The sequence below is a fragment of the Poecilia latipinna genome, unplaced genomic scaffold (genome assembly GCF_001443285.1).
Source record: "Poecilia latipinna isolate Pla-1442-1.1 unplaced genomic scaffold, P_latipinna-1.0 Scaffold775, whole genome shotgun sequence".
NCBI classification, from domain to species: domain Eukaryota; kingdom Metazoa; phylum Chordata; class Actinopteri; order Cyprinodontiformes; family Poeciliidae; genus Poecilia; species Poecilia latipinna.
In genome coordinates, this window is record NW_015113391.1 from 239,846 (window position 1) to 267,589 (window position 27,744).

The window sequence follows — 27,744 nt, forward strand, 5'->3', positions numbered from 1 at the left end:
CTTGGTGATTTACAGCCAATCAGGGGCGGATACAAGATGCTGGCAGCTTTAGCCTCACACAGCTACACTCTGACATAATCACTACTGGCACAGCTGCGATTGTTCTCCGTGAATGGTGCTCTTCGGTAGACATCAATCATAATTTCAAGAGGTGGGTTGACCTGTGGTGGAGTATTTCACTTAGTGTGACACTATTAAGTGGAGTGTATGATGAAACCTGAGTGCAATTTGATCTCGGTGTGAATACAGATGTTCTGTGGAGACGTGATCATCAGGGTTAAAGTCCTGGAGAAGTTTTAAGGAGGGTTTAGGTCGGACGCATCATCTTTACGTTGAAAGAGTAAAACAAGGCAACGCCGTTCACAAACTGACAGGTTGGGCAAGGAGAGCTTTATGTATTTATTTATTTATTTTTTTGAAGCTGCCAAGAAGACTGTGGTAATTGTGGAGGAGTTGCAGGTGGGAGAATCTGATCACAGGACAACTATTTGTCAATCTCTCCATAAATCTGACAATAACGGAATGATGGCGAGAAGAACATCACTTTTTGTCGTTTGAGGCACAACAGACGTGTGGAAGGAGACGGTCTAGTAACAGGAAATCAAGACTGAACTTCTTAACCTACGGATGCAGCTAAACTCAGGACAACCCTGTAGGAAAAGCTTTTAGGGGCTGCAAAAGACTTAATGCTGGCTTGGAAGTATTCCTTCTTGTGGGACAGTAACTCTAAACATGCAACATGAATTACAATGGAATGACTTGGATTACTGATCCTCAGAACCCCCCATCTTGCATGTTGTAGGGGTTTTCCTGCTGTGCCTCAAGCCTGACTTAAATGTGTGATTAACAGGCTTCTGCAGCATATTATAGCTTACTGTGGAGGCTATACAGTCATTTGAGAAATACCTAAACCATAAAGAACAGTGGATTTCTGAGGAATAGGCTTGAAAAACACTGGTTTATTTTAGAGATTATTACTGTGTTTAAATAGCCTAGTTAATAATCGATTGTAAGACTAGAAAAGTACAATCTAAGTTATTGCGCAAAGAATAAAGTCCACATTTTAATCTCTTAATGTGTGAGAGACATGCACCAAAAGTTTATATGTAATGAATATTAAAAAAATAATCTCAATAAAAACACTGGGAAGTTTAAAAGGTAATGTGACAAAAATATTAAAAGGAAATGGCAAGGCATTGCAAATGACATCATGATGAATGAAAAATACAAACGCAATCCACCCACCTCCAGCATCATTGGTCCCAAGGCGTCTTTGTCAATCACACTTTGGCCTGTTGATGAGACATCAGCCTTCTGCACCTCCTCCTCGTTTGCTGCTGCAGCCTTTTCTGTGATCAGATAAATCAATAAGACAAACTTAAAAGCCACATACAGGGATCCAAAGCAACAAGTTCATAATGCAGAGGGAGGGAAAAAAAACAACAAAAAAACCCCAAAAACACAACACCACCACAAAGACAAAACTTAGAGGTCACCGAGAAGAAGCACGAGCAAACGATTCTGCATTTCCCCCTGCAGTCGACCCACATACTTTAAAGAGGTCACTGGCTGACAGGGATTTTAACAAGTATCCATCTGGTAACAAAGCAAACACATTCGGTCCCTTTGTGAAAACATGCGGCCGGCCGTGGCTCCAGCCCAAGCGCACCGTGGCAAACGGAGTGAAAGGTTGCTGCAAACGAGCGTGTCAGAGCGCACGACTGCCACACTGGTGACAGACACACCCGTCATGTGCAAAAAAAAAAGAAAAAAAAGAAAAAAAAAGGGGCTATTATGGAACAGGGAGAATGTGTAAACAAGTCATGTACAAAATAGGAGAACAAATTGTTCCCATGAAGGGCAGAACATTTTTACTTATCCAATACCACAAACAAACTTAATCATGTTATCAATAATAATAATATGAAATTAGATTAAGCTATCTAAAGCTCAAAAGTTAGTTTTTCAAAATACGTCCAACAAATTTAGGAAATTCATCAAATGAGAGAAAAAAAAATTATCTTCTTGCAACAGAACAGATTTCAAGATTATACTGTGTTTGCACAATACGTTCAGCAACATATTAATATATTAATATGTTGCTGAACCCTAACCCTAACCCTAACCCTAATTTACCAGTGACTAGGAGAAAACTAATTCAATAGAATTTAGAGATGCATAGAGAAATGGGACGGTGACCAAAACTGGTGGACTTTTAGCGTGGTCGACCGACCGACGCTTTCAACATCACTGGCGGTCTAAAATGAAGTCAGATGAAACACGGGGATGCATGAATCAATTTTAAATAAACTTCCCTATGATATCTGTAGACGTACTCTTTATGAAGGCTGTGATGGAGTGAGCGAGAGCAATACCATAAGTAAATAAATAACGGGAAGGGTGAACAGAGTTGGTTTCCAACCTCTGCCTACCAGATCTGGGAATATTAGGTGGAGCTGAGTTGAGGTAAGGAAGCATATTCTCCAATTTAACGCTTCCTCCCCAAGTTGTGTTCAGGACAAAAAGAGTAATATTGGCCAATATCGACGTTGGTGCTGATACACAGTGTATGCCTGCTAAAAACATACCTATGCTAATTAATGCAACAACAAATAAAAAACAAAACGTATATATTAAAAGAAACACAATATATTGTCGCCAATGCACCAGGTTAATTGACACACTAGTAATGCTTGTATAATTTCTTTTTTCAGTCATACCTTGCGAGTCACAAGCTGAAAATTTCAGGAAACTTTTCTCTAAGGAAACCCTGCTGTTTCAGCAATGCTAGCCAGGCTAATCACTAGTAGGAGATGTTATTATAGCTGGTTAAAAATGTGAACTAAATGGTCAAAAATCCAGGTTTAAAAAAAAAAAAAAAAAAAAAATCACACTTCTAATTGGAGGATTTGTTAACATTTTAAAATGGCACGGATATAGAAACGTATAAAAATTCCAAGACCCAAACCCTTAAAAACCACCAAACATTTCATTTAAATTTGAACAATTAAGAGATTCCTCTCAGCTTTGGTAACTAAAATAAGGAGTTATGTCTTTGCCCATGTGACTGGGTTAACAAACATGCAGAGAGGCCTTATGTTCATAGCGTAGGCTGCCCTACTTTCCAAGCAGACGATGAGAGGCGGAATATGAGTGGGCTGTTCGGGGGGGTGTTGGGGAGGGGTGGATGAGGGGGCACATTTAACGGGCGCACCATGCCAAGGAGAGAGCTGACCATATGGTGACAAAAGATTGTGGTGAGAAGCAAACAGAATCACGCTCTTCCTTTTTATGGGTATGGATGTGTGAAAGTTGACACGAATGCAGGTTTCCCTCTGCGCTGTGGGTTTGTGCAACAGCCCACAGACAAGTATTAATCTTTTCCAGCATTAATGATCCGTGCATCAGCAGGACCTCTCCAGGCCCAGTGGGGTCCTGCAGACCAACACAGCTGCCCTGAGTGCAGACCCATCACTCACTGTCATGGCCGCCTTCCCTGGCTCTCCGTCTCTCTGCAGAAGTGTGGCACTGTGCCACGGATAGCAGGAGCAATTGATCACTTAAAAGGATTGTGTAACGTATTAACAACTACATCATAAACTGGCAAGACAGGGCACCATATACGCTTTACTAGCTCATGAATTTATAGAGCAGTGGTGCTTTTTCTCTCTGCTTTTTTTTATTGTGCAAAGTTGCTCATTAGCAGATAATGCAAAGTCCCGTCATTATTATTAGTTTTATTAGTTTTTCAACTATGGATAAGTGTTGAACTTTTTTTTTCTTCTGTTAATGCCATTGTCATTTGAATTTTGTATCGAAACTGATTGTCTTTCATGAAAAAAAATTGAGAATTAGAAAGGTAAAGCGTCACAAACAAAAGCAAACGATATATTCAAGGGAGAATATCCTTTTCCACACTGCTGTATTTATCCGGTTATGGACTAACAAGGCAGAGAAAAAGTAAGAGAACATAATTTATCTCAGCTTAAACAACAGGGTTTTAATGTACAGCCGAAGGTAGGAGGAGAATTATTATTTAAGACCCCACTCATTCAGTCACAATAAGATTTCCTTCATTTTCATTATTTTTTGGTAGGAGATTGACCTGTCTGAGTTACAACTGATCTGCAACCTAATGTCACAAGATGCTTTAAAATTTTACCTAAGAATATATTTTTTTTCTTACATGAAATCAGGTGAGAAAATTCCTTTCAGTGTTAATCATTACACCGAAGAGGGAACCGGTTCATCTACTAATTACTACTATTACTTTGAGCTCATAACATTGTGGCTGGATGCAACCCCAAACTTCCTCTTTGGTTGACCTTACGCGGCTCGTATCCTCAAACCTCAGAAACTTGTAGCTGAATCTACAGCGTCAAAGCACATAAACATGCAAAAAAGCTCCCTTAAATATATGCCACTACACACACACACACACACAAACTGAATTAATGGATCATTTACTCCATTAGCATAATATCACACTGGATACCTTTGAAACTTCAGACCTTGAATTTGAGTATAGTTATTTAGTAGTTAAAAACAGGCTCACTATGTTCATTTTTTACAGCATCATTAGTGTCGCATTTACTTGCACCCCTGTCAACAGAAAAGCATTTAGCACACAGTCTTCTACCGTTTCCTGGTTTTTGAGAACAAGACTAGAGCGCGATCTACAATTTCATACTAGGTCTTCTAATACCACCGTCTCTTCAGCTCGACTCAAATAGGTGTTATAGGTGTTTAGAAAGCAAACAGTACAAAAAAGCAATAAGAAATTGTGTATAAGACGGTTGTGAAATATAGAAACTTTAAAAAATTCTGTCAATACATTTTTTCTTAAACTTTGAAAGATCATGAGGTCATATCATTGTTATTATTTTTGCTTTACCCCTTAAAGCTGCCTCCACAACAAATCTCTATCTCAACATCTCAGCAGGAAGAGAAAGAGACCCACAGCATCACAGATCCCCTACTGTACTAAACAGTGTGCATGACACGCTTTTCCACATATTCGCCCTTCGTTTCCCACTAGACCCACATGCAGTGTTTGTTGCCTGAAAGCTCAGTCCTCGTCTCGCCTCAAAGCAAACGGTTCTAGCGAAGGTAAGTGTAGAGTCTGGGAAATGGCACATTCAGACCAGCGACGGTGGAACAGGAGATGTTTTCCCCCACAGCGCCTTCGGATAAGCCTTGCTTTAGACTAAGTGACCCCTGACCAGCCCAATCTTGAAGTACTTCTCTAATTATAAGCTTTGGTATTTCTTTTGCTTCCTTTTCCGCCCTCCTTATGATGTGTGTTGGGTGGTAAGATACACTTGGGGCCTTATCCGGCTTATTTTAGAGTTTCTGCAAGCATCTTTAAACTTGAGACTTTTTATTCCAGTGTGGTAGAAATTTTACTTTACTTACAGGTGCGTCTTAAAATAGAATATCATTTAAAAAAATAAAAAGAAGCTGGTGTAATAATACCTTGGTTGTTCAAGTGATTAAACAAATAAATCACACTAACAGATTTCTCAAAATGGTACAAGAAAGCAATGGACAAATGTCAAGAGTTAAAATGACCACTGGGTGTATTTAAGACCTTTAATCTTAAAATTAAGGTTCTTACAAGTCGGACGTTTTAGGATCACGCCAAAACTATCCTATTTTTTTCACAATATGTCGTTTAAGCTCGCCACGTCTGACTATAGATGTATGTAGATTCAAGCAGGTAGCGCTTTTATTGCACCCATTTTCTCACCTTGATAAATATATAACACATCTGCCTTCCATATTTTCTTGCCTTTCCCATGTTGAAGTGTGACTAGAAGAAATGGGCCTGTGCTCTACCACATTAATATCCACAGGAAACAGAAAAACATCCTTATAAAATTATAAAGGCAAGTATGCAACACAAATGATTCAGGTTCTCTTACTTAATAAGAGGGATGCAAAAACATATGGATGGTAATCTCCCTACTAAACTTATGCAGCTGAATTAAGCGGTTGATTTTTAATTTTTTTCTAGAATTTTCACACACAACGATTACACTATTGGACCAAAAAAGAATTTAAAGCTTTTTGCAAACCTTTGTCAAGAAAAAAATAAATAAAAAAAAAGAGAGAGACTTTTGAATTTAACTGCACTTTTCACAGGAAAAGATGCATCACTGACATCTGACACAACCCTTCCATAGAGTGAGAAATGAAGTGCAGTTAAAAGAACCTAAGGCATTCCTTCAAAGCACAACGTTCGGCATCTATAAGCAGCTATAAAAAGATTCCCCTGCCTGACCACCGGCCTGTAGAGGACAGAGAGGAAGAGGATGAGCCAGCCCTTCGTTTGCTTTGCTCCGTGTGAATGAAGCAGGCTTGATGTGGAATAGGATTTTTGTTTTGCTTTAGTCACTTTTACATAGCAGACGTACGAGTCAAATAAAATACAGTGACATTATCAACAGGTTTGATTTGTGCATCTTAAAAAGGCCAAGTTTTTATTTTTTTAAATAAGATATTCTGGCACCCTTCCTCAAAAGCAAAGACCAAGCTAGTCTCTAAATTTACAACAGGAGAACATTTTAGCTTTGCAACAACCTTACTTAATCGTCTAGCAACATGTTTTCTTGCTACGAGCTGTAAATTCAAAATGTTCGATATAGCCCTGAACAAGCTTTCACTTTTATCATTTCATTTTTTTATTTTTTTTTTTTTTTTTTTTTTTTGCAGTTTATTCAGAATGCAGACGGCACGACCAGACTGTCACTCGTACCTTGCTCCTTTATTTGCCTGATCTGTTTCACAGTTTCCTTCAGGATTGCACATTTGTCAGGTTTGACGTTGAAGTTGTCGATGTCGTTGAAGTTGGCGAAGATCAGCTCGGCGAGCTCTTCGATATACTTGTTCTCGTGCTCGCGGTTGCGCTTCTCGTTGCTCCGCTTGGGACTGCAGAGACATAAAAACAACGAGAGGGGAAAACAGAAATTAAAAAAAAAAAAAAAAGCAATGGGGGACCAATGTTGGGGAAAATTACAAAACTATCAATTTTTTTTTTTTTTATTAAAAAAAGATCACTTAGGTGGCTAATTTATCTTTTCTTTTAAATCACAACACTAAACAAAAAAGATACAAGCATTTTCAACAGCGAAGAAATGACACCGTCCTTTCCTAAATCCCGGTGTTACCCTCCTGGGTTGGAATAACTTTGAGTGAGTTGCTCCTTGAAGACATCTGCCAGTGTCTCCCACTCTTCACTTGAAGCTGTGAAGTGTTTGAATTGTTTCAAGCCACAGCATCTCAAAAGAATAAATATCTGGACTATACTCCATTCCAGGACCTCCCATCTGTTAATTTTGAACTGGCCCAGATCCGCTGCAGCAAAGGATCTCCACAAGACAATTCTTCCACCTCCATACTTTACAGTTTACATGAAGCTCGTCTCCGCTAATGAATTTGGATTATTCTTAAGATACTGGTGTCTAAATAATTCAGTGTTGGATTCGTCTGTCCAAAGAACATTGCTCCAAAAGCCATCGGTCTTTCTCTTGTTTAGCTCTGGCAATATTTAAGCTAGGTTTGCAGTTGATGCACTGAACTAGGACAGAGGCAGTATGCGATAAACGTGCCAGCCCCGCCCAGTCGTGTTGGCGCGACTCCTGGTCCTTTCACTCAAACTGGACAATCTGGAATGCTCTCTTGCAGAGCAGGTTCACCTGCACTGACATGTATAGGAACTCTCTATCATGGCTCCCGTTGGAGAATACCGCACCAAAGTATGCATCAAGTATATAGGCCACACCGCTCGCTCGGCTCGCGTGCGCTCAATGGGAACCTCTAAAAGCACGACTGCAACTCGGCCTTAAGTCCGTTTTTCTTGACGAGCAAACATTGCCTCTGCTGAACTCTCTTTCTGATCGTACAGGAATGCACTTTCATATCAACAACGGCAAGAGTTGCTGTAAGTCTAATGATGACACTTTACATGTAAGGCTTGTCACTATCTGGCTCACATACGACTATGGCTGTTTTAAATGATTATAGTGATCAAGTAATCAACTGATTGTTCTGAGCATCTAGTAGCTACTTAAAGAAACATATGACAGAGAAAATGCTAGTCAACAATTCAGTTCCTATTTAAGAAAACACATTTAAGACACACTTAAATACAGTATGATTCAATCAAACTCTTAGTCTCATTATTTCACAAATTAAAAAGCAAACTTAAAAAAGAGACATTGCCTTTTTGTAACACTTCACTTTCAGTCTCGAGTTTGAAGTATGAAAAAGCTTCTTTTTTTGTTTTTTACACATATTTCTAATCTATTTTTTATTGTTTTTTCACATCGTTATTCTCCTTGATCAGTAAGTACAACAAGTGAGAAAATGGAGCTTGAAGATATTAATACAAGCTAAAAATGGGGAGAGTAATAAGTCGGCGGAGCACAAAGTATGTTAAACTGACAGCAGTTTAACGTAATATGCCAAGTTTACTTTGATCTCAGGCCTCTAAAGTTAATTAGTCGGGTTGAATCAGGCTCTGACACGACGTTTACAGGCTCGATCAAGTTGGTTTTGATTGTTTCAGGCCCAACCTACACCTTCATTTTCCTGCTGACGTGTTGCCGCATTGTGGAGGCGCCATTGGAAAGCTTTCTGTGCCTCTCCATCTCCCTCCATAGCTGCTAATAGCACTTAGCATTCTTCATCAGCTCATTAAAGCGCTGCACACCACACACATAAAGTTTAAAAACAAAACAAAACAAAAAAAATCATATGATTACAGTGCACTAAAAAGTAATCATAATTGAACGATGCGTCAAGGAATTCTAATAATCAAGGTACTCGAATAGCTTTCATGAATCGTTTCAGCCCTACACAGTACTGTGTGCTCCTACGGTTCAACCTCAAGTCTGTCAATGTGGTTGTGTTGGTCGCTTCGGTATTTATAAGCGCACCCAAACTGATGCCCAAGATGGTCATTGTGGTTAAGGGTCAAGACTGCAATCAGGCCGTCCCATCCTCTCCACTCTAAATCGCTGTGTGAACAAAGGCTGATAGAGCTCAGTCCACGAGAGTGGATTCATGTGAAGGCCACTGACTGCAGAATCTCATCTCTGTATCCCTCTACATTGAGATTTCCACCTGGAGCGACGAGCCTCGTTTCTTTTTTTTTTTTTCCAGCGAGGGAAGTACCGCCCCTCGCCATCACGCTGCCTCCACCTAAAGGTGTTTCGCATTAGCAGGGAGAAATTGCCAAGTTTTTCATGGGGTACAACCCACATCCTCAACCCTGTTGCTCAAGCCATAAATGTATTTTTCTTACACTCTGTTACTCTGGCACCATTTAAGGGGGAAATAAAACAGCTTTCCAACAGTTTAACATTCATTATCAACAGGTTCTTACATGTGGCACCGTGGACGACCTTCCTAAACAAGCTCAACAAAACTAGATACGTTTACGCGGGACATTGGAGCTCCTGTAAAAACTCCTGGTATCTCCTGGAAAAGATAACTCATTATCTCCTCGAAGGTTCTGGGTCAATTTGTGCCCTTATTTTAGATCCAAACATTGCTCTGTCATCCCAACCTACTTTCCTTTAAACCTGCAAACAAGCTGCTTTGTACTTTAAAATAATTCAACAGAGTTAATTATATAGAAACACTGAATGTGATTGTTCAAGATTTTATATGACCCCTCGTTTGATTCTTGTCCGTGCACATTTGTATTGGTTGGCATTTATGACATAGAAGATAGTGACCAATATTAAAACCGAATACTCAGAGTCCTATAAGGCTGTTTTCTTACCGTAGACTGTGTGGAGATTTTAAAGTAAAATAAAATATGAAAAAAAGATTACTTTACATCATTATCTGTAAAACTGAGTATGACATTTCCTGAACAGAACTGCAAGAGTCTGAAATCGTAGATGGGTAAATTGACCTGCACCGCTGCTTGATGGAGTTTCCTTTTTAGTTTCGAAATCGTCAGCAGAGGGAAGGTAGTTGAATCTGCAGTGGCCTGGTAATTCGAATTACTAACACGAAGAAAAACTAAAATCTCTAGGTAGCGGTGTGAGATGAAATAAGTTGGCAAGTAGGACTTGATCATTCTTGAGGGTTACCTGGGTCCTATGAGTTCGGCGGAGCATTCTTTGCGTTTTCGTGCTTCTGCCCTTGCAGGGTCAGATGAGTTTTCACCGACTCCACTCATCATCAATGCATATCAGCGTCTGCAAATGGAACACACAGGAAATCACAGTTTTAAATAAGAAGCAACAATTTCACTAGCTAACTGACTGAGCAAAAGGTAAGACAGCAACGGTATGTGAAAGGATGACAATGCAGGACTCGGTGAGGGCCCATATGGCCATCTACATACAGCACACATACAAACACACGCCCACACACACACGTACACAAAGTCTGTGCTGGAAGCACAAGTTGATCCAGTCCGGGAGAAATGAGTGAAAATGGAGCAGAGGTAGAGATTCAATCATTTCTCTCCGATGGCACAGTTCTCCCCAGAGAGACTGAAATGAGAGCACCGCGCTTCGCCTGCAGCAACAGTCTGTGCGCTCAACCGTGTGCTGAGAAAAACCCATTCGCTACACAAAACCAAGTGAAGCCAGCTCACATTCAGGACAGAGAGTTTACAGTAACGTGTGCCTGCGTCACTGTACGGACCGCCATTCGCCTGGAAAAACTCGAGGTCAATCAAAACCACAACAATGAGGACTCCTACCGTTTGAGGTTATGTGGAAATAACACTCGCCTACTTAGAAATGTCTTATAAGGTCACTTCCTATACGGTACAATAAATTTTATTTATTTTTTTTCTTTTGTTAAATACATTTGGGAGTCTCTTGACGGAAGCAAACAGTTGAAGCACAAAGAGTTAATGTGGCAGAGAGGCAGCTGGAAGTGGAACAGTGTTTGTGGTAAAAGGCTATTTACTTGTTAATTTGGGATAAAAAGGAGTACAATGAGTTTACTTCGGATACTCAAAAAGAGGGATTGCTCCAAAGTTAATCAAAATCAGCTGTCCTTTCATCCTCGGATAATGCTTTACCAGTTGTCGTGCATTTTTATTTTGCTAAATTATAACTGGGTCCAAGTTTCGCTATATACGAGACGATTGGTTTGAATGGTCTCGTATGTAGAGACCATTCCTATGTACCGGTGGTCTTCAAATCCAGGCAGTGAGGAGTGGCATCGTGCAAATTTTAGACGCGTCTCTGCTTCAGCACGCCCGAGTCAGATCATGAGCAGGACACCGACGATGTACTTCAGCCGTCTCACCGTCACAGAACCTACAATAAATTCTACTGTCAGTTTAACCCTCCTGTTGTCCTCGGGTCATTTTGACCCTAGGACAACAGGAGGGTTAAAGCAAGAAGAAGAAAAAAAAAAAGTCATAAATAAAGCTAAAGCAAAACTGAACCCTCCAGCATGACAATGACATACCAGTAAATCCACCAAGGACTCGCTAAAAATGTAGAAATGGAAAGTTCTATGCGGAGTCAAACCCTCGTCACCGATCACTTTGAGATGATGCAACTTCATACTATCTGTATTTTCAGGAAACCTCTCAAACATCTCGCTCCAGAAAGTTAGGAGCGGGGCAAACTTTTACATATTATTTTTTTTAAGTGCAAATAAATCACATTTCTTCCCAGAGATTAGAAATTTTAACATGGCTACTTGAATAATTATTTAAAAAAAAAATGTTATTAAATTACATGGAGTGTCTTAATTCATTTCATACGACAGTCAGTGGATAAATTAGACACATTTAGGCCTTAAGAGGATCTGTGATTGGTGCCATTTAAACAAAGAGATTTTATTACATTATTCAATGATTTATGGCATAAACAATAAAGAAGTTATACCTAGAGAACAATGGTTTTTTGAAGATTCTACAATTGAAATGAACCCGGAATGTCACAATTTTTTGAGTTTAAACTAAACATTACATGCTTTCCATGACAAGCTAGCAGATTTCTCCCCTTGACGATCACAGATGAAGTCGGCGCCCAGTGGGTGCTGCTGCCCTTCTGATGCACTCAGCTGATGCTCAACAGAGTGTGGCAGATTTCTGGCCACAGTTGCATATTGAATAAGAGTCAATAAATATTTTCTTTTTATCATTATTATTGACCTGCCAGAGCAGAGTGGCTGGGGGAAAAAAAATAAAGATTTCCTGCACAGAGAAAAATAAAATTTTCCATAACAGATTCAGCAAACAAAAGCTTTAAAGTTGGATCGGTTAGGCTCTTAAAACCAACATAAGCAGTTCTCAAAAGCTAAAACTGTTCCTTCTCTATCCTACTCTTAAGTTACCACAAGTAGAATTTGAGGGCACTAAATGAAAAACCATCAATTATTAACCGAAGTGCAGTAATATCTTATTAATTACCATCGTCCTCTGAAAATCTGTCAGCAGCTAATGGACTCGGGTTTAAATATATAGAAGGATACCTTCAGTATATTAGAAAGTTAAAAACTCATTGCCTTAAAATAAACGGTTACATTAAAAAGGATGTAAATAAAGTTCCTTAAGGCAGTTGATGTTGCTAAACCTCATTGTACTTTATTGAGATTTTATGTGATGGAATAAGCCACAGTAAGGCATAGCTATGAACAGAAGGGAGGGCGTCTTGAGGGTAAAGTGTATCATTAGTTTTTCTCCCACACAGCAGTTTGAATGCAGGCCAAAAAGTTCAACTTTGGTCTCGTCTAACCAGAGCGCCCTCTTCCAATGGATTGTTGCAGGCCGCAAACAGGACTTCTTACTAGCGTCTGTCACAATAAACAATAAATCAATTAATCGCATGATAAATTAAAGCAAGCTCAATCTCTTCTATTTGTACAATTTCATCGTTTTTGTTGTTTGTTTTTTTTTTTTTCCTCTTTCTACCAAAAACTGGAAAGCAAAAGTCTTCAGTCTGGTGCTTTGGTCTCGACTAGCCCTTTATTTGAAGGACAGTTTTGTTTACAGAGACTCCATAATCTTTTTTTTTTGTTTTTATTTTTTGTTGTCTTTTGCTCGTTTATTTTGGATATTTAAAATGTCTTCCAGTTCAAGTGTCGAATGTTAAGATACTCATTAGAATTTAAAGTTTAGCGAATCTCTGAGAATGTGTTCTTGCATTGTTAGGCCGTTACCGTTGTATTACATGAAAATGGTCTCAAAACAACAATATTATTGCTTGTCGCAATAATTTCTGGGACAATTTATTGTCCAGCAAAATTTGTTATCCTACTTTTTAATGCTTTCAACAATAACTTTTGAAGCACACAAATAAAAGTTAGCATCTCAAAAGATTCTACCTCCTGTCCTGTGGATCTCTTTAGCTGCTCCAGAGATACAATGGACCTTTTGGCTACCCGCATGTTTTTTTTTAAATTTTTATTCCATTTTCAGATGATGGTTGAAACAGTACTCTAAGACAGTGTTTTTCAACCACTGTTCCGCGGCACACTAGTGTGCCGTGAGTGATCGTCAGGTGTGCCGTGGTAATTATCCAATTTCACCTANGGTACCGTATTTTCCGGACTATAAACTGCTACTTTTTCCCTAAACTTTGAACCATGCGGATTGTAGCCCGGTGCGGCTTTTCTGTGTATTTTTCTTCAACCACCAGGTGGCTCTCTAGCAGGAAATGAATCATTAGAAGTCAAAATTGTAAATCAAAGAAGAACGCGTTAATTTTCATTTAGAAACAAGCACATGCTAGGATAATATTTGTAACCAAACCCTTCATTGATCTTCTCCAAAACTTTATTCTTAAGCTATTTGCTTTTTTCCCCACATGATGCCATTTATTCACAAATGTACTACAATAAGCCTCTGAGACCTTAACAGAACATCTGTATTTACGTTGAAATTTTAAAAAAAAAAAGTTTACAACAGGACAATTAGCCTTTAAAGGAAACTTTAAAGCATTTAGTTACACTGGATTATTATTTATGGGCAACAGAATAAAGGGAGACAGACTGAAAATGTCTACCACACTTTAAATGTTTTTTTTTTTGTCACATAAAATCCAAACGAACCCCACTGAAGGATGCAGTGAGCAATAACAAGACAAAATGTTTTTTTAAACAGCAGGATCAGGGGGACACGAATACTTCTGCAAGGCACTGAATCTTTGGTTTCGGCTCGTAAAAAGAACGGACCTTTAAATGAAACCCTTCAAAGAGAACATGCAGGTCTTTTCCCAGAGTAGGTGCCACAGCTGGCGCATGCTGTGTTGTGATAGAGTCTCAGCTACCCTTACCATGGAAACAGCTATGACACACACCACTTGCTGCTCTGCCATTACATAAGGAGGGAGCAGAGTGGAGAACGCCAGTATTTAGGGGAGAGCAGGGTAGCATAGCCTGGCAGAAGCTGGCTAAAATAATGACTGAGGTAGTGGCCATGCAAACCTTAGTCTGACTGCCTCCTGCCCTGGAGTGACCCACTGTAAGCTAGCAGTAGCAACTGGCTCGACATGAATAAAGCCAAAGCTTTGGCTACGGTTTTAAACATGTCCTTTTGACAAGTGTCTTGAGTTCCCTTGTTGACTAGTGCTGCGAGTGAACAGACACAAACGCCCGAGTCCACGTGTCCCACTGTTTTGCCATTTTGAACACCGCCATCTTTGTGCAGAGCAAGCTGTGTGCTGGCTGAAAACATGAAACGCAATATTAGAGGTTGTATCATTTTTATTAATGGCAGCAGGCCATTAAACACTAATAGCCAAGGGCCATTCTCCATTTTTATTGGCCGGGGCAGGGCTTTCAAAAGCACAAGTTACCATGGGGATTCTGCTTCTTATTGGCCGAGCGTGCCTCGCTGAGCCAGATATGATTGGTCGCCACCATCTCCTTGACATAGCAGCAATGATGGGTCACTCTACATTGAGACAAATAAGTGAGACTTGAAGTACCGAGCACGTCTCAATGACACCAACACAGACGACCAGACGGCCTGGCAAGCAGGCTGCCGGCTGATTCTGTAGCTGGGAAAGGGGAGCGGGGTCTCAACACAAGGCAGACTAACAGGGGGTTCCCATCTCGAAAAAAAAAAGGAAGAGTCTGGACTGCTGGCAAGCTAATAACCGCTGGGAAATCATTAGCAAACAAAGATGCTGTAAAAATGTGCTTACATTTAACAGAACATAGAGTATGAAACAACCCCTCAGAGGGTAAAAGAACTACAACCATGTCTGCTTTCAGCCTAAAAGTTGCCACCTGGCTTTTAATGGGCCCTTATTCTACAAAGTCTCAAGACCCAATATGAACAAGAGTCACGTTGTGGAGGAAAATTGCCGAACGCTTCCATGTCTCTGGGGGACAAGTTTAAAAATTCACGGACACTACCACAGTCGGTATGATAGCATTTTCTCCAACCTGCCAGGACATCTTAAGACATCGTCATCCCTCATCCTTATGAGGAAACGCATAAAAAATGACCTTCACCAGTCACTTGTGCAACAAAACGCAGAGGAAACATATTGCTTCGCAGTCGGGTGTCCTCCGACTGGCAAGCTGTCCATTTTTACTAATGCAACAATGATCTTTACAGTTAACCCCTTAAAGTTCTGCTTCATCAGCCTATAAGAACCATCTCTAACAATGTAATCTAAACTAATCTGGTTTCTTCGTCTGCGTGGCCTTTCAGCACTCATTTCAATGTAGATAATGACATCAGCTTCAGCTGGCATTGTTTGCTTTTGTTGTTGGGTTGAGTTATCTCTGAAACGGATCTCGCCTCCTTCCTGAACGATATGATGAGTAGACGTTCCCATACCGTTCAAACCTGAATAGCAGGTAAAGAGGATCTTTCTGGTATCCCACAGATAAACAAGACTTCTGGAGGTAAAAAGTTTGTTTAGTTTTTTTTGACTGCTTTCCTGTGATGATGTCACACAGTGAAGTAGCATGTTTGAGGTGTTCAGAGACAAAAAAAAAATTGTTTAGATGTCTTTTGTTCTGTAATCATAATTGTCTGGTTTCAACTCTACAGATGACAGATCCTTAGCCTAAGCCCTCCTTTATATAATACAAAATAAAAAGATTACGACTGATTAAAGGATAGCACAGGAAAAAAAGCAATTCATTGTTACTTCTGTCTCGGGCGTCACTGACAGTGATAAGTAGGTTATAGATGGGTAGGGTAAGTAACCTCATTATGCTCTTGAATGATTGGCATATTCTAGGAAGCATCTATTAAATTTGAAGCTCATCAAGCCATCAACTCCTGTAATTCATTACTACACCAAGTTGGGACATATTCTCCATCCGTCATCAGTGCAAGCCATTTGCAGTATAAGCAAAAGGAAAAAAATAAAAATAAATAAATCTGCAAAACCAAACGGCCAAATACAGAGCCGCTGGCCATGACATGTTTCTTTTAGTGTCACAAGAAATTGCAAAAAGGACACCGTAAAGGAAACAAGTGATATCAGCTTTTATTTAGTCTAAACGCTCTCCAGGAAGGCTGTTGCAGTAAAAGACGACGCGTCAATTACCTTCGCAGGCTATTAAAATAAAACATTTCAGAGATAATGCAACTGAGAGCTCATCTTGGATTGTGCGATTTATAAGCGTTAAGTTGAAATGCGATTTCATCCTTTAGGTGTAAAACGCAGTGGACACGCCGTTCGGTTATCTTCTACGCGTTCCTGGCAAAGCAGCAGCTTTGACTGGGGAAAGCACAGGCTGAAGGACTGAGTGGAAATGATGCCTGGGGGTCATGGGGTTTATTTGAGCAATGCCCTTCTGGGTAGTTGCCCACTTTGAAACCGAGCCTCATAGCCATCTCTGCTTTAGACTCCTTCCTGTTTCTCTCGCATAAACGCAGACGTCGAATATTTGCGAGCAGATGGGCTGACAGTGTAAACAATTCTCACGTTGTTACCCTTTTTTTTTTTTTTTTTAACCCCCCCATCTTTATCCTATCTGTGACCGACTCCCACGGATGCACGACGGGGAGGGCTATTAAAAACGCTTTAAAGAGAAACAACGCCACCTCAAGAAAATGACACCGGTAATTTTCCAGAAGCTAAAGCTGTGTGTCAGACAGAACGCCATTTCTGACAGAGGACTAAAAGCAAAACTATAGCAAATATAACTTCACAACCCCAACAAAATCTCCAGAGAAATCAATTGACTTTCAGAGAGCTCTTTAGAACGAAAGCCATAGTGTGTGTGTGTGTGTGTGTGTTGTTGCTTATAATTTGAGTGTCACATGACCCCCCCCCCTCCACCCCCAGGATTGAGCTGGAGCCAACCAGTCTGGTGAGGGAGAAGCGTGGGGACGACAAGTGGTTTGACGCCGCACAAAGCGCCGGAAGCAACCGCGCTCCCTCCCGTCAAACTCAACCAGAACCTGCTTGTAACCCGCTCCATCAGACGGCTCCCCACCTTAGAAATCCAACTCAGACATTCACCTGCATGTACAGCCAAGAAAACACCACACCGTCCCTTAATAGAGGACATACTTAGCAGTTCTAAGACAGTTTTTCTTGAGAAAATCCTCTGGTCTTTGCATAGTTCTCGCAACTACTCGCGATGCTTACACTGCACAGTCAAAACCAGACTGCCATAAAAAAAAGCAACAATATAAAACTACTGATTTGCCCATTTGAACTCGCAACATAATGGAAGAAAGAAATGTCTCGAGTTGCCAAGCGGAGGCTGCATCTGCCAGTGTGCCGTTCCTGTAATTTTGTGGCTTAACATGGCTTTGTTTAGAGACACACCTAGTGTTTCTGGAGCTCACTGGGCGCTGGGCAAGACCATTCATCACACTGAATAAGAAGCTATTGGGGCAGTGTTTGTAGTCTCATTCACTGCTATAACGAGAACCCTTCCAGAAAGCGCAGAACCTCGGTGGGGCTGAACAATGTCTCGTTGGTGTGTAATTTGTCCTCACATGGCGTCTCGACACAACCGGCCCCAGGAGGGACATGGGGAGCAAGAGTGCACGGGTAAAGAGTGCTTCTCGAGGCCTGCAGTACAGGCAATTCATTTCCCACAAACTGACGAGGAAATCATGACAGAAGAAGGACCCAGAGGACACTTGTCTTCTCGTTTTACGCCCCAGTATTTTTTGCCAGGGTGAAAAGAGGCGTCCGGGAGAGCCAACATACACACAAACTTGTTGGATTCATGCAAGATGTTATTCAAGGCAAATATGGATTTGAACAATATCGTTTTCGACAGAATTGAACACTGTGGAGGTCGTGGCGGACTCTGGCCTCGCTGACAGCTGCCGTTACCTTGAACCAGATGCCGGGCTATCGGATTTGGGTCAAGAGAAAGGCAGAGCAGAACGGCAAGACGGCAGAAAAATGAAAGTCGAAAACCTAAAGGTGCACTGTGTATTGCGACTTGGTCAAGGTGATGCCAGGGGCTCGAGCCGATTGCTCCAATTCTCAACAAAGCCTCCAGAAAACACCGATAAATCAGGTGACTTCTTAAAATGAGCCTAAAGTTTACGTCTCTGTTCTGGTGTGCAACCATTTACCATCCGCCTCGACAGCATAAACAAACTGTCATGAGATTTATGACCACAGAACAGAACTAGTAAATCCATGAAATAAAATTTCTCTACGAGTTGAGAACCTTAACTTCACCTTAATTTGAGACAGTCTACTATGACATACCATTAAATAGTCTGCAAAAGCAGGAGGGACTTTCTGATACTGTGCTGGATTATGTCAGGCTTTACTTGCTCTACTGGGACCACTTTGTGTTATTTGGCAGTTATTAATCTAAGAATAATAACAAAAAAAAAAACAAAAAAAAAACAAACAAAAAAAACAAGAGAGGTTCCTCAAGACTCTTGGATCCCCTTTTATTGAAGACCTTTATGCTCTCCAAAGTCTTCATATGCATTATGGTGACACACAACTTTATATTCCCGTGTCACTAAGGTCACTAAGTAATTGTGTCCATAATATGAATGACTTTATAGTTTTGAATTTGAACTGTACAATAACAAAAAAAAAGATCAACAATGATCAAGACTGCATAGACCAACAACAACTCGAGTACAATATTTGGAATGTTGTAATATTTCAACTGTCATGTATTCAAACACTGCTTACAAACAGTTGCATGGACTTTCACTTTCACTGCCATTTTGTCCATGCCTAACAGATCTCAGTGAGCCAGATGTTGAAACTAACAGTGGTGGGATTTACTGTGATGACATACACGGAAAAAAAAAAAAAAAAAATGTTGGTTGATTACAATCGGTAACGTTTTCCCAATAACTAAGAATATGCTGCAAGTCCATGTTCTCTTCTCTCTCCAGGATGTTTGCTAGCTTAAGGCAGAAAAGACAAAAGTCTTTGATTTTAGTCTGAATAATGCAGGATAAGAGATCACCAAAGAGCATGCAAGAAACCTAAATTTTAACATCCACCTAACATCCACCTTAACTTGGTGCAAAGTTAAAATCAACTTTGCACCATTAATTACTCCAACAACCGTCCTCCAAAAAAGAAATTCAATGGAAAATTCTCAAAGTTCTCCTGATGGGTAAAATGAACAAGCAAAAAAAAAAAAAGAAAAAAAAAGAAAGAAAAACTGTTCAAATTGTATACGACCTAGTCCCACTCAAGATATTCTTTCCTCTGGAATCACTGCCAGGTAATGGCACTAAAGTGGCAGATAGCAACAACAAGCCAGGCCCCCACATTTACTGAAAGCTGATCACACTCATCAATCTTTAATGGCGGCAGTAACTCCAGGATGTCGCAGGATGAGAAGCAGACGGTTCAGCATCTGGTTGTCAGAGAAACACTGGGGAGTACAATGGCTGGATATGTAAATCACAATGGCAATTTGCCAACTTAGCATAAAGCAATGGACAAAAAAAAGAAACAAAACCGACTACTGCTGTTACGAGTATGCATCTTCAAACAACAATGTAGTCCAAATCCATCAGTGGTTAATTGCTATGGGAAGATTTACTGATAACAGTAGGGAAATCAGGTTAACGTAGAGGCTGATGTGTTGGGTTATCCCAAGTTAATCTCCAAGGGTCAATTACCTAATTGATCTGAGCCATTATCAATCCACTACTGACCCAGCTGCTTATTGTAGTGTGTACATTAAAAAAAAAACTTGTTTTACAATAAAACAAGGTTTTTGCCTGATGAGCAGATTGCAGTATAAAACTTTGAACTGTAGAGTGAACCAGTCAAATGGACCAGTTGCTTTTCAACATGAAAGGAAAAAATAGAGATGAAGGGAAACAATTAGTGGAGGGAAAAACTTAAATCTATATGTCACCAATAAACACGATTGATAAACAGCTACTACGTTTGATAGACTATTCAATCATTTCAGTGGACTCTGACCCTGAACTACACAGTGTTCTACAGCTCTAGCCACTCAACGTCTCACAAGCGAGGAGGGGAGGAGGGGGCGTCAACTAACTCTCTCTCTTTGGTTACCTAGCAACCACCTACACAGCATCAGTTAAAGGTTTTGCCCTCCATCCTTCGTAAGTGCTTAAAAAAACAATAGCATAGAGAAAAGAAGAAATGAGCACAACGGCTCAAGAGGAAATTGCGAATAAAACAGAAATCATGACACGATTTTGGCTCCGTTTCAGATATTTAAAACAAAAAAACTAATCAATTATCCATATAGACTCGAATAAAATCCTTGTATTGCGATACGTTTTTCAGCCCCAACTCAAACTAAAATGTGAAAGTCATATTTACTTTCACATAAAGTAATTCTTCAGATGATTTAGATAAATTATCTGAAGAATTTATCTTCTTCAGATAAATAATTCTTCAGATTTATCTGAAATCCTTTTGAATATAGAAAGGTATGGGTTGAAACCAGCATATCGTATAGTGTAGCAAGGTTTTTTTTTTTATTATTTTGTTTTGGGGTTTTTTTAAATACTGCTTCCAAAATTACTACAACGTCCCATTACACCAGTTTTCTGATTTAAAGTTGTTTTGATGCCAGAGTCACTCTGGCTTTATGGAAAGCGTTCCGCTAAACTGCCAGTAAGCTGGCTGAAAGAAACTAAGCTAAACAGAGAGTGTTTAAACATCCAGCAATTTCCAGATAAAGAGTAAAAACAAGAAAAAGCTAAATAAACAATGAAGCAATTTGTCTTTTCTTTTTTTTTTCTTTTTGCAAAACTGATTTACAAAACTGTCAAGTCAGAAAACCGAACAAGTACAGAGGAGCACATTCATCAAACTTGTGGAAGCATCAGCTCAAACTCAATCTTTCAGCAATATCAGGATCTGTAGAGCAGAAGAGTTTGCAAAACCTCCATTGCTTTGGTCTGTAAAACAAATGTTGCAGCACAAAGCCTGTGGAGATGATCTCCACAGGCTCACCCGGGTGTATCTATTTTTCCAACGATGCAAGATCATAAAACAGCAGGAGTTTGTTGTTTCAGTGTTTGAATCATGTCAACATTTATATTTGACAGAAGTCCATTCATCATATTGCGCAGCAGAGTTGCATCAGTAGAGAGTTGGCTGCGGTTGCTCTTCTTACCGTGGTCTTAGTCCAGAGAGTCCCTCAGGCCATTGCTGCAAGATGATGAATCCTGGAAACCTTTACACATCACTCTCTTCTCCCTGCTGGGAGAAACAACAGCAACACTCGAATTGAGCTCTCCGCAGTGGCAATCAACCGGTGTCATGCAAAAGCATCCTAGGAGCACATCCTTGAACAGCACGGTAAGTGTGACATTTATTCTGTAAACGAGACTTCTTCTGTTTCATTATCTATTGTAATGAAATCCAGAAAACAGCTAAAGTGTTATTTGAAGTCCCCGGGAGAGGACATTGGTGTAAACACAGCATTGTTTTTGGTTGAATTTAGAATAAAAACAACGTTTGAAAACCTAACCCGACAATGTCTTCAAAGCATTTTTTTTTTTAAATTTATTTTTTACTTTTTTGCTCACATACACTACCGGGCCTTTTTGGTGGGCCGTACACAGCAACTCTGCACATCTGCAGCTCACTCAGCAGCTTGCAGCTGCCTGACAGTTCAGCTCAAGAGTCCAGCAGGGGAAATGTGCTCCACATCTTCTGCTGTAACAGTTACGCAGTTCTGTCAATGATTTTTCCATGAATCTTGACAGATTTCATGTAAACAACAGTGGATTAGTGACAAATACATTTTTTTTGTATTATTCTTACAGCCACAGTTACTCAATTATCTGCTTTAAACCTTCAATAACTACCAGGCTTGAAGGAACACTGTTCCTCTATCAAATAAATAGACCATCAAAACATTTCAAAAGTTCTGGACGGGGAAAAGAACAGGTCTGCAAACCTAAACCTGCCACTCATTCTGTTGAGCTGTCAGCTCCACAAATGTAGATCTTGAATTACAGAGAAAGAAATCTGCAAAGCGTACCATCATTGAGGAAAGTCCTTCATAAATTATACTTAGAACTCATGAATGAAGCAAATTGGTGGCATTGTTATACTGTGGGGTCATTTTCAGTCTATTCTTAAAATCTTGATTTTTTTTTTTTTTTTTGAAGAAATATAAGTGTAAATCTTTCAGGGACACCTGTTTCTCTTTGGTGCAGACAACGACAATGGCACCACACGTCACTACTGTGTTGAAATTTCTTTTTAAGGAGACTTTTAAATTAAATGTGGACAAATCGACTTAGTCAAAAGGTCAAATGAGAATCCAATAGCAAATGTGTCCATCTTTAAAGGCTGCTGTACACAAACAACTCGCTGATCTAACTTAAAGAGCCCAAAACAGATTTGAATCCTTTCGGCTAGAAGTATTGAGCCAATAAAGACTAAACACATTAACCTGTACCTGCTGCAAGAAAGATAAATAATAATAATTTAAAAAAAAATCTTATGCAAAACAATAATTTTGCCATCTATTTTACGCTTTTGTAGCTTACGCAGTACCCCTGTTTACAAAATCAAATGCTAAGCAGGAATCAATACTTCTGCTTTTCGCTGCACATACCAAATGAGCCAGCTGGGGAAACCACTGACATGATGTGATGTGCTGACATGACACGAGAGTAAACAGATTCTCCTTGTGAAGCAAACCAAGTAAGGAACAGAAAGCCACAAGAGGGGAAGATTACATACATGTGCAAGTGCATTACAAAAATAGCCAAAATTGACAAGTTACAGAATGTCTCAGTGGAGTTTTATAATGACCTTCCACGGTAATGCAACAGTAATAACAATCTAAACTAATGCTGACGTAAATGTGACTATTTCAACCGTTCTCTTGCCTTCTTTCGCTTAGTAAATCTGTTTTGACGCCTATGGAGAAATTTCCTCTGAGAATTAACTCCGTCACATGCTCAGTCAAAGTCCAGACTTGATCTTTGGACTATACGACGCACTACATCGGAGGCTGAAAGCACTCTATTGATCCAGCATTACTGTAAAAAACAAAAACAAAAAAAAAAGAGAGAGCACTGTGGATCTGATAATACCAAACAGTTATTTCCAAAGTGAACCGTGCACTGAAAGAAAAGAAAACCAAGAACTCAAGAACTCCCACTATTTTGGTCTATAAGTGCATCAAGCAACAGCATGCATTTAATACACATTCAAATAAACAATGTGGCGATTGCATCATTTGGGATCTTCTGAAATCAAACCACTACGTTTAGTAAATAACCTGCAGCACATTTTTCTCTAATAGTGTTGCAGTCCATGGGGATAATAGAGGAATAAAAAAAAAATCTAAATGTGTTAAAAAAAAAAAAAAATTATTTCAAACAAATGCAATGTAAATATAACATGTCTAGGAGATGGGTGAAGAGATTTGCCAGTGGAACAAAAGACAATCTACTTGTCCCAAATAATTTTCCAAGCCAGTTATTTATTAGGAGGTCAAATAAAAAAAAAAAACTGTGAAATTTCAGGGTCAAGTTCTCTTCAAAAAAATAAATAAATAATCCGAGCTGCTTCTTTATGCAAGCTCAACTTTAGCTTTAGCTTTAGTCTCTCTGTTCAAATGAAAAGATAACAAAAGATACATGTTCGTACAGCTTTCAAGGAGTTGTTAATCGCAGTAGTCATCAATTAGTGCGATCAAACAGCTGTCTTAACTTCTCATTCTTCCAGTTACGGACTCTTTTTGTACAAAATGCTCTTAAACCAACCCAACCAAACCTAAGCTAAGCTAAGCTAAGCTAAGAGCTGCTGTATCAGTAAATCAGGCCCCCGTAAAACAGGACAGAAGATGACCATATTGGCCAGGTCACCGAGGGGCTAATCACAATAGAGCTCTCGTCCAGTGCCTTTTAAATGGCCCACTAATGGCTGTCAATGGCATAAGAATCAAGACTGATGTCTACTCTGATGAAAGTAATTGGCATTAAGTTCCAATCCTAAAAAGAAGGTTTCACTGACATCAGCTTCCTTGACTATAATCAATAAAGTTTGCTCCATCAGGGAAGGTGAGACAAACTGCAGTCAAACGCGTATGCTTTACCAAAAATAGAGCTGGCATTAGCCTAAAGCTGAAGAGAAACAAGCAGCATTTGTTGACTCGCAGCAAGTACACTGCAGCCAACTACAGCACAAAAAAGGAAATCAGATAAAGACTTCCAGACAATTTCATCTGGGTTAAATTGTGAAGCGCCGATAACCACGTCCACACCTCTGCACCCGAGCCCCTGCAGAATCAGCAGATTTTTTTTTTTTTTTTAATTCCCCTGTTCTGTTGAGGGAAGGCCTATGTGTGTGTGTGTGTGTGTGTGTGTGTGTGTGTTTTTGCGCAGCAAAGACATGTAAACAGACAGAGCAGAGAGCGAAGGGAGGGGACGAGGATTTGCAGTGATCACTACATTTTTATAGTCCTCACACCCACGAGCTGTCATAGGCCGGTGACAACACACCCACTGTCCAAAAGTTACAGCCCAAAATGTCCGGAAGACGGCAGAACGGGAAGACACGAGCGAGGGGCTCAAGCAGAGGACAAGGAATCTGCAGATAAATGCGACAGAAATTTAAACTTTTCTGAAACTTTATAGACATCTCGGGTTTTCTGCTGCAGGGCATTCAGCTCAACCTGCCTTTAAAAGCAGCCAGAAAACATCTGACATCTGCTCTACACACACACACACACACACACTTCAGAGGAATGTAATCGAACTGGATTTCTCGAAGGAGAGGTTAGCCGTAAAGATCAGAAACACAAGCTCAACGCTGCACCTCTACCCAGCTGTTTTGTTGCCCAGTTTCAGTTTGAACCAGAAAGAAAGACTAAAGAAAATGAGTGGGACAGGATGTGTTCTCCTTTCATCTTTGGTGTTGGTCCAATCATGAAAGAGTACCGCTTTTATTGGCCGTTGAGCAGGTGTGCAACAAGATCTCGCAGCACAAGAGCGTGCAATATGAAAACGAACTACACTTCTCGCAGGATTTCTCCAAATCGATTTAAAAAAGACACACAGCGTGTTGAGAGGTTATTAAAGAGCATGAGAAAGGCGCACTCAAGCCATCTTAATTTAACTAATTTTACGGAGAGTAAGGCATTATCATGGTTATTATTAACACGTTTCAAATAGTGTAACGAACTAAACTTAGCCTCTGATTCGTAGATTTACTCCAGGTGTTCAGCAGCGGAGGAGCACCACAAGGGACCGTACTCCTACCGTTTCTTTTCACTCGGTACACCTTAGACTTCCAGTAGAAGTCAGAGTGCCGTCATCTGCAGAAATACTCAGATGACCTAGACTGACAAGAAGCTGAGTTACAGATAGCTGGTGCGCCGTTTGTGTCATAGTGCAGGAACGATCATCTCATCGTGAACGTGAATAAAACACGCGAGATCCATGCAGATTTCAAGAGAAACAGAAATCATATTTCTGTAATGGGAGGAGAAGCAGAGGTGAGAGAAAGGAGAATAATAACCTGCGTGTTCACCTGGAACACAGACTGGACTCAACAGGCAGCAATACAGCCGTCTACGAGACGAGACAAAACAGACTGTACTTTTTGACGAAGCTGAAGTCCTTCGATGTTTGCAGCAAGATGCTGTTGGAGTAGAAGCGTCTGAGTCAGGGACTAAAAACGGTTCAACAAGCTGATAGAGGAAAAACTGGTTCTATTTTGAGACTACTGTTGAAGATCTGGAGAGTGTTGCCAAAAGGAGGAGTCTTCATAAAAGACAACGTTACGGACGGCCCTGAGCAGTCTCGTCATGAGATTACTGTACAACTAAAGTCTTCAGTCAGAGGTTTTGTTACAACTGCTGTAACACAGACTGCTATTGGCAATTTTTTCCCCAGCCATCAGCATCTACAACGACTCTGAAGAAAATTGGATCATATGAGTTACAACTTCATTTCCCTTTGGGAAAAAAACGGCAAGCTTGAATGTAATTGAATCTAATCCAATCTGTCAAACAACCAACATGCTACTCATATTTCCTAAGTGAAATCCGTTTTAGAATTTGGCATTTTAAAAACTTTGGGATTCCAGTGTTTGATTATGAACAAAAGCTTAAAACTCAAATCAATCCTAAATCGAAAAAGATATTTTCAGCTTTAAAGCTTCACCAGAGCTGTGCATCAGATGAAACGTGCAGCATGCTAATGCGTGTGTGTTACTGGATGTTCTTAGCGTATTTGTGTATGGAAGGATCAAAGCTGCTAAAAAGGCACACTTTCGTGTTAACATTGGCACGAGGTGCTTTACCTTTCAAGTTTATCTGTCACTCTATCGCTCTCAGACACGTAATCTAGGTCAACTTCCTTGAAATGTGGCACAATAAAACACTTATCTTGAACGCAATTTTTTTTTTTTTTTATTTCACAACGGTGGAGTCTTAAAAAAATAATAATCTGGAAGCGTTTACTTAAATTCACGAAGGTGAAGCTGGCGAGCAGGAGAACAAGAAACAATGAGAACCTATTAAGTAACATGCAGACAGCTGATGCAGAAGCTTCTACAAGTGCGGCTTAAGAAGCAACAAGCTAGCTCCCTTATCTGATCCCGGCGACAGTAAAAACAAATGTTTAGGCGTAATAATGGGACTGATACGATGAGTTGTAAAGGATGAGTCACAGCGAAAGGTAACTGTGTAGGAGGCTGAGACAGCTGTGACAATAGGAGAGAAAGTGAGCAAAATCAACAGAGACGTATTTTAAGAATGGCTGGCCTTGCATGTCGGGTATCTATTGTGCTCGGGAAAAGGGGGACCACCAACTAATCAGTTTGCAAGGAATGAGTTCCCATCGGGTCCGAGGGCGTGCGGTGAAAGTGAAACTAAACAAGAAAGGTGTCATGTTAGTGTGTGTGTGTGTGTTTGGGTGGGTTCAGGGGAATGGGATGACATAACTGTGTCATTTTAATCAGCCGGGGACGCCGACAGGCATAAATTACTCACTTAACGGTGGATCAATTTGAATTTTCAGAAACGTGACGACAGGAAGCGTGCAATCGTTTTCTCCCTCTACCGAGCTGCAGTCTGAGCACTGTGGTGATCCCTGGAGCACGTTTAAGGGGGGATGACTGTAAAACCCGGCATTACCTGATTAAGAGTGCTGCTGCTCTGACGGCGGAACATGTAATTGGACGAGACAGAGGAAGACGTCGGGTGAAGCGCCCTCCTTAGCAACAGCCGGGTCGAGGAATTCTGTCGTGTAAGATTTAGCAAAATTTCACGAGACTTCCCTTTTTATTTCAAATATCGAAAGGATGGACTTGGTAGATCAAAGTGTCACCTTAAATACTGAACATAACAGACAGAGGAGTAATGCTATTCTGT

The 27,744-nt window shown here is 40.2% G+C and overlaps 1 protein-coding gene across 5 annotated transcripts in view; it reads right to left on the reverse strand.

Annotated features, from left to right (window-relative positions):
* The window catches only part of ncoa2 (nuclear receptor coactivator 2), a 55,486-nt gene extending 33,213 nt beyond the window's left edge, over positions 1-22,273 (reverse strand). For 4 of the 5 annotated variants that reach the window (XM_015046343.1, XM_015046340.1, XM_015046341.1 and 1 more), the window contains exons 1-4: positions 21,517-22,273; positions 10,107-10,214; positions 6,758-6,930; positions 1,246-1,349 (exon numbers count right to left, since the gene is read on the reverse strand). In XM_015046343.1, the coding sequence (XP_014901829.1) occupies positions 1,246-1,349; positions 6,758-6,930; positions 10,107-10,198 (369 nt within the window). In that variant the 5' untranslated portion in view covers positions 10,199-10,214; positions 21,517-22,273. The remainder of the gene's footprint in view (positions 1-1,245; positions 1,350-6,757; positions 6,931-10,106; positions 10,215-21,516) is intronic. The other variant, XM_015046342.1, reaches the window with a different exon arrangement.
* Between the last annotated feature and the right edge of the window lie 5,471 nt (positions 22,274-27,744).